The sequence below is a fragment of the Trichechus manatus genome, unplaced genomic scaffold (assembly GCF_000243295.1).
Source record: "Trichechus manatus latirostris isolate Lorelei unplaced genomic scaffold, TriManLat1.0 scaffold00001, whole genome shotgun sequence".
NCBI classification, from domain to species: domain Eukaryota; kingdom Metazoa; phylum Chordata; class Mammalia; order Sirenia; family Trichechidae; genus Trichechus; species Trichechus manatus.
In genome coordinates, this window is record NW_004443937.1 from 13,531,316 (window position 1) to 13,546,728 (window position 15,413).

The following is a 15,413-nucleotide window of genomic DNA, read 5'->3' on the forward strand; positions in this document are numbered from 1 at the left end:
TGAAAACCACTCTGTATTTTTTTTTTTACCACATTTTACAAAAATATTTATAACAAAACATTTGCCATTTCAACTTTTTTCACGTGTACAGTTCAGTGACATTGTGTTCATCATGTTGTGCAGCCATCACCACTGTTCATTTCCAAATTCACCTCTTCTTTTTTATGCTTAGAAACTACGACTTTACATGGAGAAGGTTGACCAGAAAGCTCCTGAATACGTCAGGATGGCCACATCATTAAAGTAAGCTCTTCCTCTCTGTTTTTCTAATTCAGTGGTGAATGCTTTCTGACATTTTAGGTCAGTTCTGAAAATGAAAATCTAACTTAGGCCATGCTTCTGTTTTGTGACTAACTCAAGAGAACTGTCTCAATGTCTGTATGTCAGTGGGGTGACATTACAATCACTTGAGCTTTGTAAAAACACGTCCTCATGTTCAGGTGACCGCCAGCTATGCTGAGTGAGCAGGTCTGGGACAGGCCTTAGATGATAGGCACCAGTGCTGGGGGCAGCATATGGAGTGAGGGAAGGGCAGTGGGCCTCATGCTCTTGCCTGGGCAAACGAGGTACCAGGGCTGAAACCAGGCATTTCCTTTAGAGCAGGGCTTAGCAAACCATGACCCACGGGCCAAATCTAGCCTGCTATGTGTTTTTTTTTTAAACGTGGGATATAATTCATGTACCATAAAATTAACCCTTTTAAAGTGAGTGATTCAGTGACATTTGGTACATTCATAGCGTTGTGCAACCACCACCTCTATCTGTTTCCGAAACATTTTCATCACCCCAAAAAGAAACCTCATACCCATTAAGCAGCTGCTCCCCATTTCTCCCGTTCCCTAGTCCCTGGCAACCACCGATCTACAATCTGTATCTATGGATTTGCCTATTCTGGACATATCATACAGTATGTGGTCTTTTATGACTGACTTCCTTAACGTAACAATGTTTTCAAGGTCATCTATGTTGTAACATGTGTTAGTACTTCATTCCTTTTTATGGCCAAATAATATTCTGTTGTATGTATATACCATATTTTGTTTATCCATTTATCAGTTGATGGACATTAGGGTTGTTTTTTCTTTTGGGCTATTATGAATAATGCTGCTGTGAATATTTGTGTATAAGTTTTTATGTGGGCATATGTTTTCATGTCTCTTGGGCATATATACCTTGGAGTGGAATTGCTGTGTCATATGGTAATTCTGTGTTTAACTTTTTGAGGAACTGCCAAACTGTTTTAGAAAATGACCGTACCATTTTACTTTCCCACCAGCAGTGCCTGAGGGCTCCCGTTCTCCACATCCTCACCAACACTTGTTATTGCCGCCTGCTTTTATCAATAAAATTTCACTGGAACACGGTCATGCCTATTTGCTTACTGTCTGTAGCTGCTTTTGTGCTACGCCAGCAGGGTTGCGTAGTTGTGACAGAGACTGTATGGTCTGCAAAATATAAAATATTTATTTTCTGGGCTTTTATAGAAAAAGTTTATTGACCGCTGCTTAAGAGCCTTTCTCCTGACGGCTAGTGTTGTGTGAGCTAGAATTTGGGGGTGCTGTTACTAGAATCAGATTCCAGCAGTCTTTTCCCAATCTGCAGGGAAAGAAAAAAAAAATTATGGCATCTAGTGTTCTCAATTTGAGAGTTTTTTGTCTTTGTCTTAAGCTTGTGTTGCCCACCTGCCACCTTTGTAGTGATGCATGCACAATTAGATATGCCTGTGTAGGTTTGGACATTTACTGTGGCAATATTTTATAATGTTCGAAAAAACAAAGGGTATAAGCTTGGCTTTTCTTTCATGATATCAGCTACCATGTTACAAGCCCATTACTGTGTCCCTTGCTTTTTATGGGTAAAGAATAAAGTGCCTTCTTCATTCACCTTCTCTGGTCACACCTGTGATCCTCTTCCCGTGAGTCCAGATAACAGTGGTAATTTGTTTAAGGGAATTTGCGTTAAGCATTTTTGTGGAGAAGGCGCTTGTATACCGAACTGGTGCATGCAGTCACAAAAAACACACTGTGTGGTCTCACATGCAAAGAAAATTAACTTTTTTGTTAGTATGATCCTTAAGGTGTTTCCTGACTTTTTGAGACTTAGAAAATATGAAAGGCCAGACTTTTTGAGGCTTAGAAAATATGAAAGGCTAGACACTTCACTAAAGAGGACATTCAAGTAGCCAAGGAACACAGGAAAAGATGCTCGTGAGTGATCGTTAGTCATTAGAGAGATACAAATCAAAACTACAATGAGATACCATCTCAACCCTGCTAAAATGGCAGATAAAAAAAAAAGAAAACCACAAATGCTAGTAAGGGTGTGACAAGACTGGAATCCTCATCCATTGTTGGTGGGATGATGAGTCCTCAAAACATATTATAACATGGATGAGTCTGGAGGACATTATGCTGAGTGAAGTAAGTCAATCACAAAAGGACAAATATTATATGATTGCACTTTTATAAGAAGACAAGAATAGATATATAGAGAGCAATGCTTATTTTTGGTTACCAGAGACAGGTTGGGAAAGAAGAGGGAATCACTCTCTAGATAGTAGACTCTTGTTATTTTTGTGGAAACGGTAGTGCTGAATGTGGGTGAAGTGCATACAGCTTGACCAAGGTAAATGATGTCACCAATAAGTACACAAGAATAAGGGACATTTTTGGTAAATGCTGTAACATAGAATTTTGTAACAATAACAACAACAACCAAAACATATACATGTGGTTACATATGTAGGTATATATGCATATATGTGTATAGGTAGGTATCTGTGTACAGGCAGTCCCCAGGTTACGAACAAGATCTGATCCTAAGTCTGTCTTTAAGTCGAATTTGTAGGTAAGTCGGAACAGTTATTTATGGTTCTTATTAAGCATTAGTTAGTCAACAGGTTGGTTTTTTTTTTTTTCCCTGAGTCAAATGTTTGTCCTAGTATATAGTATATATTTTACCTTTCTATGCATATAAAACACTTATAAGCCCATTACTGTGTCCATTGCTTTTTATGGGTAAAGAATAAAGTGCCTTCCATGAGTGTCACGACTGCTTTATGGCAGTCTGTTCTTAAGTACGAGTTGTCCGTAAGTTGGACGTTCATAACCCAGGGACTGCCTATATATATATGTGTGCATGTATAAGTGTATCTGTGCATATGTATATACATGTATGTGTATACATGCATATATATTCATATATATAATAAAGCACATAAGGGACGCAATTATGGATACTTCTTAGATATAACAAATACTTCGCCAGAGTGGTTTGCTGAGTTAGAAGCCTTAGGACCATAGTCTCGTGGGGCAGCTTGGCCAGTTGGCATAATATAGCTCATAGAGTCTATGTTGTACATCCTAGTTCGGTGATTGCGTCTGAGGTCTTAAAAGCTTGTGAGTGGCCATCTAAGATACAACTATTGGTCTCTACTCGTCTGGAGCAAAAGAAAAAGAAGGAAACCAAAGACTCAGAGAAGAAACTAGTCTACAGAACTAATAGTCTACACAGACGATGGCCTCATGTATCCTGAGACCAGAAGAAGTAAATGGTTCCTGGCTACTACTACTGACTGTTCTGATCAGGGCCACAATAAATGGATTCTGATAGAATGAGAGAAAAACGTATAACAGACTCAAATTCTTAAAATGTCCAGACTGAGGAGTATTCACTAACTAGATAGTAGACAAGAATTACCTTAGGTGAAGGAAAGGACAGCATACACTAACGGGGAAGTCAGCACAACTGGACTAAACCAAAGCTAAAGTTTCCTGAATACAATCGAACACTTTGAGGGACAGAGTAGCAGGGATTGAGGGGTCTGGGGACCATGCTTTCAGGGGACATCTAGGTCAGTTGGCATAGAAAGCTTATTAAAAAATTGTTCTGCATCCCATTTTGGTGAGTGGTGTCTGGGGTCTTAAAAGCTAGCGAGCAGCCATCTAAGATGCCATCAATTGGTCCTAACCCACTTGAAGCAAAGGAGAATGAATAACACCAAAGACACAAGGAGAATATTAACCCAAGAAACAGAAAGGGTCACATTAACCAGAGACTTCATCAGCCTGAGACCAGAAGAACTAGATGGTACCCGGCTACCACCAATGTCTGCCCTGACAGGGAACACAACAGAGAGTCCCTGATGGAGCAGGAGAAGAATGGGGTGCAGAACTCAAATTCTAGTAAGAAGACCAGACTTAATGGTTTGACAGGGACTGGAAGGACCCTGGAAGACATGGCCCTCGGATTTTGTTAGTCCAGAACTGAAACCATTCCCGAAGCCGACTCTTCAGACATAGATTAGGCTGGACAATGGGACATAAAATGATGCTTGTGAAGAGAGTGCTTCTTAGCTCGAGCAGATACATGAGACTAAATGGGCAGCTTCTGTCTGGAGGTGAGATGAGAAGGCAGAAAGGGACAGGAGCTGGTTGAAGGGACACGGGAAATCCAGGGTGGGAAGAAGGAGTGTGCTGTCATATTATAGGGGGAGCAACTAGGGTCACATAACAATGTGTTTATAAGTTTTTGTATGAGAAGCTAACTTGAACTGTGAAGATTCACTTAAAGCACAATTAAAAAAAAAGTCTAGACTTACTGAACTGGTTGAGACTAGAGGACCCCCCGAGACTATTGCCCTGAGAGACTCTTTAAACTGTGAATTGAAACTACTCCTGGAGATCACCTAAATAACTGCTAAATAACAGATTGGCTCATAATATAGAGAATATCACGCATATGTACTGTCTTAGGCTGGGTTCTCTAGAGAAACAAAACCAGTGAAGCATACATGTAAATATACAGAGAAAGATTTATTTCAAGGAAATGGTTCACGAAATTGTGGAGGCTGGCAAGTCCCAAATCCATGGGTCAGGTGGAAGTCGGAGGCTTCTCCCTACTCATGTGGTTGCAGGGGTTGACAAACCCAAAACCTGCAGGTCAGGTGGCAGGCTGCTGGCTCACGGGGTTGCGGGAGCTGGCGAATCCAAAATCTGCAGGGCAGGCAGCAAGCTGAAGGCTTGTCTCGTCCCAAGAACTGGAGGTCAGAGAATGGTGAGACAAATGCAGGATTGAGAGAGAGCAAGCTTTGCCAGAACATTCATTTATATCATGAATGCAGGCCATTCAGGGAAACTCCTTTTGCAACTGATTGGCTGTTCACATCAGATCACAAAATGGGAAGTGATACATAGTGTCTGCCAAACCACTGAGAATTAGAGCCTAGCCAAGTTGACACATGCCATTAACCATCACAAGTACTGTACTCCTTTAAAAAAATCCGTATGAGACCAAACAGTTAACATTTACTCTAAAGCAAAGATGAGAAGATAAGGGTGGCAGGGAAACTAGATAACTGGAAATGGAACTAGAACGGAAATAATGAGAATGTTGACACGTTGTGAAAAATGTAACCAATGTCACTGAACAATTTGTGTAGAAATTGTTAAATGGGATCCTAATTTGCTGTGTAAACTTTCACTGAAAACATAGTATTGTTTTAAAAATATATGAAAAGCTAAATCCAGTTGGTTTGTGGAAGAACTCCCCTTCCCCTGCATTTCTCTGACTCTGCAGTGCCTTAAGGCCCTTCTTCCATCCTCTACTCCCTTCCGCCAACATCTCCCAACCAACAGGAAGGGGAGAAGAGGTAGAAAGGAAATAGAAGGCCAGGCAATCATTGTAGGGCCACCAGCCCCCAGTCCTCACTTCCCCTAATCCTAGCAACTAGATGTCTGCAGCACCCAGGAGCAGAGAACAGAAGAGTAGGAAAATCCCTATCTTGATCCGCGCTCGGCCACCATTGTCCTAGACCCCTCCTCCGCCTGCATGTGCACCTCCTAGACCCCAGCCTTCCTCTGTCTATTCCTCAGTCTAGAGCGCGTGTTCTAACACAGCAAGAAAAGGACACATTTTCTTGGCTAACTACGGTTCACGTGCAGTATCATTTCAATCATTGGAACACGCTGCCCTCCCTGTGAGTAGTTTGGAAGAAGCACCCAGTGATTCTGATATATACCTTCCCTAACTTGAGAATCCTTGGTGGAGCACCTATCTCAAGCTCCTGAGCATTTCCTCCCTGAAACTCACTGGAATCAGCGCCCCTCCCCCCATTGGTTTGAAGTTAGGGCAGGACCTCCTGTCTACCTGGACAGCAGCAAGGAAAGGTGCATTCTTGGTCATTTGAGCTACAACTCAGTGTTTTCCTTCTGACATTGTTATCCAAGGGGGCTTCTGTCTCTGAGTCCTGCTGTTTTTCTGCTTTGTGCCTCAGATCCATTGTGGGTTAATGGGCTTCCCTGACCAGCTGGGGAGCTACTATTACCTCTACTCCTTCTTTAAAGACCAGTTCTGAAGAGCTTTAAGCCAGGGCTTTGAACAGGTTCCTTCTGGTTTGAACCCCAGCTGGCTGAGAATTTGCATTTCTAACAAGTTCACAGGCGATGGTAATGCTGCTGTTTAAGGACCAATTCTGAGAACCACTAATAGAGCAGTGGTTCTCAAAACTTATACCTAAGAATCACCTGGGGATCTTGTTAAAATGTAGACTCTGATTCAGTATATCTGGGGGTGGAAATGCAAATTCTCAGCAGGGGTTCGAACTGGAACAAACTGGTTTGAGCCCTGCTTTAAGCCCTTCATTCACACATTCATTCATTCAAGTATTTATCGAATGCCAGTTACATGCCAGGCACTATTCTAGGTGCTGGGGATGCAGCAATGAAGGATGCAGATAGTGTCTAGTCTCATGGAGCTGACATTTTAGAGGGAGGACAGACCATAATCAAGTGAACAAAGAATGAACAAGATAACTCCAGATGTGATAGGCACATCTGAGAGAAATAAAACTGGTTGATGTGATTGAGACCAGAGGACGTAATTTCAGATTTGTGCCAACTTTGTCATTTTCCAGATGAGTTGGAGATATCAAGACAAATCTCAGGTCTTCTTATTTCCAATCTGCTGTTCTTTTTGTAAACTTCAAAGTCAGAGATGATGAAACAGCCTTACTAGAGCCTCAGATTGCAGTACATACCAATATTTTTCCAGCTAGGACTATTTTATAAGGAGCCCTGGTGGCATAGGGTTAAAGTGCTCAGCTGCTAACTGAAAGGTCAGCAGTTCAAACCCACCAGCTGCTCCACGGGAGAAAGATATGGCAGTCTGCTTCTGTAAAAGATTTACAGCCTTGGAAACCCTATGGGGCAGTTCTGCTCTGCCCTATAGGGTTGCTATGATTGGAATCAACTCGACGGCAATGAGTTTTTAGTGCTATTTTATAGATAGTAAAATGGATAAACCCAGCAACCCTTTCTGCTGACTTGCTGCTGCCTCAGATAGGGAGTTGACTGGCCGTTTCTAAGACTGGAATAACAGTGGAGAGATCTTCTGAATTCTGTTTCCTCTCAGTAGACACTGATTAAGCTTGGTCCATATTGGTAGTTACTGAGAATATGCAGATGAAAAGCCGTAATCACTGCCCTCAGAATTTAGCAGTCTCGTGGGGGTGGCCAGCTTATAAATGAATAATTATCACATGCCAAGTCCTGTTGTTCCTCTGAGACTTGAGTGAAGCCACCTCTGGCCTTCCCTGAGGAGTCCCTGGGTGGCACCAACGGTTAACTGCTTGGCTGCTAACTGAAAGGTTGGTGGTTTGAATCTACCCAGAGACAACTTAAAAGAAAGGCCTGCCAGTCTACTTCAAAAGATCACAGCTATTTGAAAACCTTATGGAGCAAGTTCTACTCTGACACATGGTGTCGCCATGAGTTGGAATCAACAGAAACTGGTTTACTGGGCCTTCCCTGATACTCGCCCACACTAGGCAGAGTCATTCTCTCCTTTCTCGATGTGAAGTCAAAGTGCTTTTCTCACGTAGGGATCAGTCAACATGATGCCCTGCAGGAGGCTGCTTGTAGCAGGATTCCTTGGTTAGCGCTCGCATTGTCCCTTTTCTTTCTGAGTAACGTTTGAGTGAGAAAAGCCAAGTGGTTTTCTAGTCTAGTGTAGTCAACTCATTTAGTAAACCACTTCATATATTTTATTGGACACAGTAAAATTGCTTAGGGAAAGTAGGTTGAAGTAGATTCCAAAACCCGTTGCTGTCTAGTCCTTTCTGACTCATAGGGACCCTATAGAACAGAGTAGAACTGCCCCATAGGGTTTCCAAGGAGCAGCTGGTAGATTCGAACTGCTGACCTTTTGGTTAACAGCTGAGCTCTTAACCACTGTGCCAGCAGGTCTCCGAAGTAGATTCAGTCAGATCTATTTTAGCGATGAGCATAAGAGCTAGTCCACAGAGTCCTAGGAATGAGTATGTCCCTCTGATGCCTGCAGACTGGAAAGCAGCTTCCAGTTAATTAGCACTTATAATTTGAAGAGGAATGAGCCCTGCGTTATGTACAAGATGCCACCTGGAGAAAATTAACTGTGTCTGCCTTTGTGAGGCCTTAAACCTTTAGAGCCCTTCTACACTATGTTCTTCCATCAGCGGGATGAAATTTAGATCAGGTGTCTCTGTGATTTCTCCTCAGTGCTGGGGAGACAACCTACAGTCTGGAACATGCCAATGACCTTCGCGTGCAAGTGCAGAAAGCATATGAGCTAATAGACGCTTTAAGGTATGACCTGTCCCATCTGCTGGTTTGAGTGGAGAAGGTGCTGTGTTTTAATGAAGTGGTTGACTGCTAGCAGGCTTGGGCTTACCCAGGGGCTTGGGCACAGTGGAAACGTGTGAGGGAGAGGCTGAGGAAGGTGACAGCTCTGGCACTCGATACATCGCAGTAACTTTTAGTTAAGGATTTCTAATGTTTGGTACTTTTAAAGGAATAAGAGCTATGTATTGACGCCAACTGTGTGCCCATCCCTGGATATTTCCTCATAGAGTAGCCCGTTTATTCTGCCAAAATTACCCTGTGAGGTAATTGGGGTAAATGGGATAAATATCCCCCATTTTATAGGCGATAAAAGGTACCACATCTAGCAAAAGTGTTGGCATCAGGGTAGAAACCCAGGCTCTGTTCTGTGTTCTTTCTTCAAGTCTGCAGTGGCTCTTTAACTGTGGGACTGGCTGTCAGGGTTCAGCCAGCCCTTTGAGGTGTATGAAGTGCAGTGACTGAGAAGGGGAACTGAGATGAGGAATCTTTCTCCATCCATGCTACATAATTTGCAGGGCATGGGGCAAAACGAAAATGTAGGGCCCTTGTTCAAAAATCAATAATTTTAAGACAGTGACAGCTGAGCATTAAACCAAACACAGTCCCTTGTAACTGCTGGACCCTGTGCAGCTGTACAGGTCACATGCTCACAAAGTTGGTCCTGCCCGGGTGGTCAGTCCCTCGATGACCAAGTGTTTGTCATGCACCCTGTGCTATTAGGGCCCTTGTGTACAGCCATAGGGTAAGAAATAGGCCTTGTCCTCAAGGAAAAACTTAAGTGGAGTCACTAACCCATCTCCTCCACAAATCTTCTCAGCTCCCTGTGAAAACCTGGCACCTCCAGGGACTTTTCACCCTTGTTTCTGAGGCTGATAGCGCCCCTTACATTGATGCGTTTGTTCCATTTCAGTAAGAAGATCTTAACCTTAGGCTTGAACCAGGACCCTCCACCACATCCAAACACTTTGCGGCTGCAGCGGATGGTCAGATACTCAGCTACACTTTTTGTACAGGTAAGCTATCTTGTGGTGACATAAACATCACACTTGGCGCATCCTATGCCTTTACCTCTCAGAAAGCAGAATCCATGCTAATGGCTGATGTTTTATTTATACATTTATTATGTTTTAAGATTATAAATGCATTATGCCACATTTAGAGAAAAATCTGGATTTCAGAGAAAAGTAAAACTACTTTTAATCCCAAATCCCAATACAGTCACTCATTATTTTGGTATATTCTATTTTTCCCATGTGCATTTTTCATATAAGTTAAAGTGTTAAAAAGCAAAGCTGTCACTTTGAGGACTAAGGTGCACCTGACCCAAGCCATGTGTCTTAGTTATCTAGTGCTGTCATAGCAGAAATACCACAAGTGGATGGCTTTAACAGGTAGAAATTTATTCTTTCACAGTTTAGGTGGCTAGAAGTCCAAATTCAGGGCGCCAGCTCTAGTGGAATGCTTTCTCTGTCAGTTTTGGGGGAAGGTCCTTGTCATCATTCTTCCCCTGGTCTAGTTGCTTCTCAGCTCAGGGACCTCGAGTCCAAAGGACGCACTCTGCTCCTTGCACTTGTTTCTTGGTGGCATGAGGTCCCTCTCCTCTCTGCTTGCTTTTCTGTCTTGTATCTCAAGACATTGACTCAGGATACAACCTAATCCTGTAAATTGTGTCCTGCCTCATTAACATAACTGCCTCTAATCCTGCCTCATTAACATCATAGAGGTTAGGATTTATAACATGTAGGATAATCACATGACATCACAAAATAGTGGATAACCACACAATACTGGGAATCATGGCCTAGCTAAGTTGGTGCACATTTTGGGGGGACACAATTCAATCCATAACCCTGTGGTATTTTTAGTCACCTCATATGCATATGAATGCTGGAAAATGAATAAGGAAGACTGAAGAAGACTTGATGTATTGTATTATGGTATTGGCAAAGAATATTGAATATACCATCAACTGCCATAAGGACAAAAAAATCTGTCTTGGAAGAAGTACAGCCAGAATGCTCCTCAGAAGCAAGGATGGTGAGACTTCATCTCACGTACTTTGGACATGTTATCAGGAAAAACCAGTTCCTGGAGAAGGGTATCATGCTTGGTAAAGTAGAGGGTCAGCCAAAAAGAAGAAGACCCTCACTGAGATGGATTGACACAGTGGGCCACAACAGTGGGCTCAAACATGCAACAATTGTGAGGATGGCGCAGGACCAGGCAGTGTTTTGTTCTGTTGTACAAAGAGTCACTGTGAGTCGGAACTGACTCGACGGCACCTAACAGCAACAACAACAGTTATAATTAGTGCATAATTACAAATTTGTGTCTCCTCTTGTTTCCTTAAGTTTTATATCGTGATCACTGTTGCTTGAATGGCTACAGGATACTGCTTTGACTGTGTTTGCCATCCTTTATTTATCCATCCTTCTTTAGTTGGGCATTTGATAGATTCTCATTTTGCTATTATAAGCATTGCCATGCTGGGCATACTTGTGCATAGCATTTCTTCCTGGGGACAAGCTCCTAAGGGACTCTTCCTAGGGCACTGGTTAGGAGGAAACGGCCGATGGTTCAGAGGCAGGTTAAACCTAGGTGGTTAGGTCTGAGTTGTATCTTTCTACCTCTGAATGCTCCTTCTGGCAGAACCACAGATAACCACCTCCGGGGCTCCCTGACAAAGAGTTCTAATAGTTAGAGTCCTGTTGGTCTAGTTTCCTAACACTGTATGGCAGAGAATGAGGCACTTTCTCCCTTTGAGTAGTGATTACATTCAGCAATCATTTGAGTGCCTACATGTGCCAGGCAATGTTCTAGGTGCTGAGTGCCCTACAGGGAACAAAAAAGACAAACATTTCTGTTCTTGTAAAACTTATATTCTAAAGAGGGGGTAGACAATAAACAACTAAAATGCATAGTATGTAAGATAGTGGAAAGTGCTGTGGAGACAGGGTGATGGGGAGGGCTGGGATGGAGGTTTACAAATTGCCATAGATTGTCAGGGAAAAAGCCTTATCAAGAAGGTGACATTTGAACAGGTAAGTAACTGGGATGTCTGATGCTGGTCATTTCATAAGGAAAAGGCAGAATAGTTTGGAAGTTGACTCTCTGGCCTGATTTAAGGGTTAGGCCCTTTCCTGCAGCCATCAATTAACATGACTCTCTGAGGGTGTAGTGCTTAGCTGACACAGACTCATCACAGGGCTTGTGGTTGATTTTTTTTCCCAAAAGGGTTTAAGTGTAAAATTGTCTGTGACTTCCTACAGGAAAAGTTGCTTGGCTTGATGTCACTGCCAACCAAAGAACAATTTGAGGAACTGAAAAAGAAAAGGAAGCAGGAAATGGAGAAGAAGATGATCCTGGAGAGACAAGTGAGTAAGGTGATCTTGGCTCTGGCTTCCTCCTCAGGCTTCTGGAGCACAGGCCTCCTCAGGGCCCAGAAGGTCCTATGAGGCTGCAGGAAAGCAGAACCTCTCCCACTGTCTAGCTTGGATTTTTCATCTATTCTGGCCTCATTCTGGTCTACAAAAACCAGAATGTGTGTTTGTTTTTCTTCCACAGGTTCTGCTGATTCTCTCCTGCCCAGATTGGCACTTCTCCCTCTGATGCAGGCTGCAGAGGATATAGCTGTGGGGGTTCTTTGTAGAACACCTTAGAATATGCAATATTAAACAGAAAATAATATGCATACTTAATATTGTTTGAGACTCTAGTGTAGATGAGTTGTAGCAGACCTCAGAAGTTTGAGAAAAGTAGATGGCCAGTGAATCTCATCCTTTAGCTTACTGTGATTTGTTTTATTTTATTTTTGAAAATTAGAGTATGCCACTCCTCTCGCCCCTGAAAAAAGCATGATTTGGTTGTAGCAGCTGGTTGTGTTTGCCCTGAGGTGGAAAATCGGTGTCTTGCTGGCACAGGATAGAAGGGACCTCTGATGGTAGCACCTGCTATTGGACTGTGTCTGTGTTTCTTCTCCCCAGGCTGCCCTGGAATCCCAGCGAAGGTTGACAGAAAGGCAGAGTGACCTGGCGTCTCGTGCTACCAATGGGGAGGTGGCTTCTTTTCGCAGGGGCCCTGCCCCCTTGCGGAAGGCTGAGGGCTGGCTCCCGCTTTCCGGAGGCCAGGGCCACAGTGAAGACTCAGACCCCCTTCTCCAGCAGATCCACAACATCACATCGTTCATCAGGCAGGCCAAGGCTGCTGGCCGGACAGATGAAATGCGCACGCTGCAGGAGAACCTGCGACAACTGCAGGACGAGTATGACCAGCAGCAGACAGAGAAAGCCATTGAGCTGTCCCGGAGGCAGGCAGAGGAGGAGGACCTGCAACGGGAACAGCTGCAGATGCTCCAGGAACGGGAGTGGGAACGAGAAAGGGAGCAGTTCCAGGCAACGTCCCTGCACACACGGACACGGTCCCTGGACTTCCAAGAAGTCAGGCCTTTTCAGCTGGAGCCTGGCAGAGAGCCTCGCACCCACCTTGCTTATGCTCCGGACCCAGGCTCTCCCCCAGTTCAAAGCAGCACGGTTCCCAAGACCCTTTCACCCAGCTCAGCTGGAGAACCCATCAGAGTGTGGTCTGGGCCCCCAGCCCTCAGCCAGGAGTTCTTCCCCCAGAGCACCATGTCACAGCAAAATGAGGTGCCTGCCCTAAACCCCTTTGATGAGGAAGATCTCTCGAGCCCCACAGAGGGCACTGGTGGCTCTCCTGCTGCAGAGGCTTCCTTCGGCCCCTCAGCCCAGATCCCAAAAGAGTACAATCCTTTTGAGGAAGAGGAGGAGGAGGAGGCAGTGGCAGGGAATCCCTTCACTACCCCAGACGGCCCAGTGTCCAACCCCTTCGATGAGAAAGATGAACATCACCCCCAGAGGCTAAGCCCTCCTGTTCCTGGCAACCCCTTTGAGGAGCACACCTCTACCAATCCCTTTGAGATGGACAGTGACAGCGGGCCGGAGGCCGAGGAGCCCATAGAGGAGGAGCTCCTCCTCCAGCAGATTGACAACATCAAGGCGTACATCTTTGATGCCAAGCAGTGCGGCCGCCTGGATGAGGTGGAGGTGCTGACAGAGAACCTGCGGGAGCTGAAGCGCACTCTGGCCAAGCAGAAGGGGGGCACTGACTGACCGGGGGCTGGTGAGGTTGATGGGGAAGAAGGCAGGGTGAGAAGTAAAATGCCCACAGGTTAGCGGAGGGGATCTGCTCTTTTGTGCTGTGCACTTTGAGGTATTTCCACTACAGTTGAATAATGGGAACTAGAACAGGAAAAATCAGCATTTGTTTTCCGTTGTTCTGTTTTTTTTTTTTTTTAATTGGAGGGACTTTAGAAGGGACTTTACAATTTTCACTCCTGAAATATAACTAAATGCAGCTCTGTTGGGCCCAGGGTAGAAATGGTTGCCATGCACTTCTTGGGTCTATTTGCTACTGCCTGGTCTTTGGTCATTATGCAGTATTACAGGGCAACCTTGTATCGGGCCTTCCTTTAGCCAAGGTGGATTTCTTTAAACTGTTCTGCTCTGGTGGAAGTCTGTCCCCATTATGCTGTGGGTTCCCTCTCACTGGGGGCTTCCTGTGTCATGCTTGGTGCATCCTGCTTGTGCAATGGAAAGAGGGAGGTGTTACTATGAGAGGAATAGGTTAGACCAAGGAGAGCCCAGCACCTCTTTTTAAGAGGGTGATGGAGATGATATGTCCACCAGGGTCTGCTTGTCTCTCTGTGTAAGTTCTTGTTTGTCTCTTTTAGGAAGTTAAACTCCCACTTCAAGGGTTGTCATTGTGAGTCTGATCATGAACTTTTTAGAAAACAGGAGTGGTTAACATTTTGGTCAGTAGAGGAGGTAGTGTTTGAGGGAAGAGTCTCTGATGGAACTGAATGACTGAGGGAACGATTGATTGTCTCTCCTCTGAGGAGTCTCCCTCAGAGCTTTGGCAAAATCACTCCATCTGGGCCTCTTTAAAGGGCCCAGTCTATAGTTCAGGAATTGGTGATAAGAAAGCTTTTGTCAAATGTTGTCAGGGGGATGGGCAGCTTCCCTGAGTCAGAAGAAAAAATTATTTTCAGGGCAGATTGATCAGCCTTCTTCCCTTGTGGTTCATCCTCTCCTGACCTGGGGCACTGGTGAGATACTTTCTTACCAATATTTAGTATTTGTTAGAGCTGTCGAGTAGGTTCTGACTCATAGTGACCCTATATACAACAGAGTGAAACACCACCCAGTCCTGTACCATCCTCACAGTCATTGCTGTTTGAGCCCATTATTGCAGCCATTGTGTCAGTCCTTCTCATTGAGGGTCTTCCTCTTTTTCGCTGACCCTCTGCTTTACCAAGCATGATGTCCTTCTCCAGGCACTGGTCCCTCCTGATAACATGTCCAAAGTACGTGAGACAAAGTCTCGCCATCCTCGCGTCTAAGGAACATTCTGGCTATACTTCTTCCAAGACAGATTTTTTTGTTCTTCTGGTAGTCCATGGTATATTCAATATTCTTCACCAACACCATAATTCAAATACATCAATTCTTTGGTCTTCCTTATTCATTGTCCAGCTTTCGCATGCATATGAGGCAATTGAAAATACCATGGCTTGGCTCAGGCACACCTTAGTCCTCAAAGTGACATCTTTTGTTTTTTTAACACTTTGTAGGTCTTTTGCAGCAGATCTGCCCAATGCAATACGTCATCTGATTTCTTGACTGCTGCTTCCAGGGGCGTTGATTGTGGATCCAAGTAAAATGAAATCCTTGACAATGTCAA

General features: G+C 44.2%; 1 protein-coding gene across 1 annotated transcript in view; it reads left to right on the forward strand.

Moving 5' to 3' along the window:
- Positions 1-14,914, forward strand: part of RBSN (rabenosyn, RAB effector) — a 30,148-nt gene extending 15,234 nt beyond the window's left edge. Inside the window, exons 8-12 of the mRNA XM_012554198.2 lie at positions 173-243; positions 8,535-8,621; positions 9,568-9,670; positions 11,927-12,031; positions 12,641-14,914. Coding sequence (XP_012409652.1) covers positions 173-243; positions 8,535-8,621; positions 9,568-9,670; positions 11,927-12,031; positions 12,641-13,783 — 1,509 coding nt within the window. The 3' untranslated portion in view covers positions 13,784-14,914. The remainder of the gene's footprint in view (positions 1-172; positions 244-8,534; positions 8,622-9,567; positions 9,671-11,926; positions 12,032-12,640) is intronic.
- The last annotated feature ends 499 nt before the right edge of the window (positions 14,915-15,413 follow it).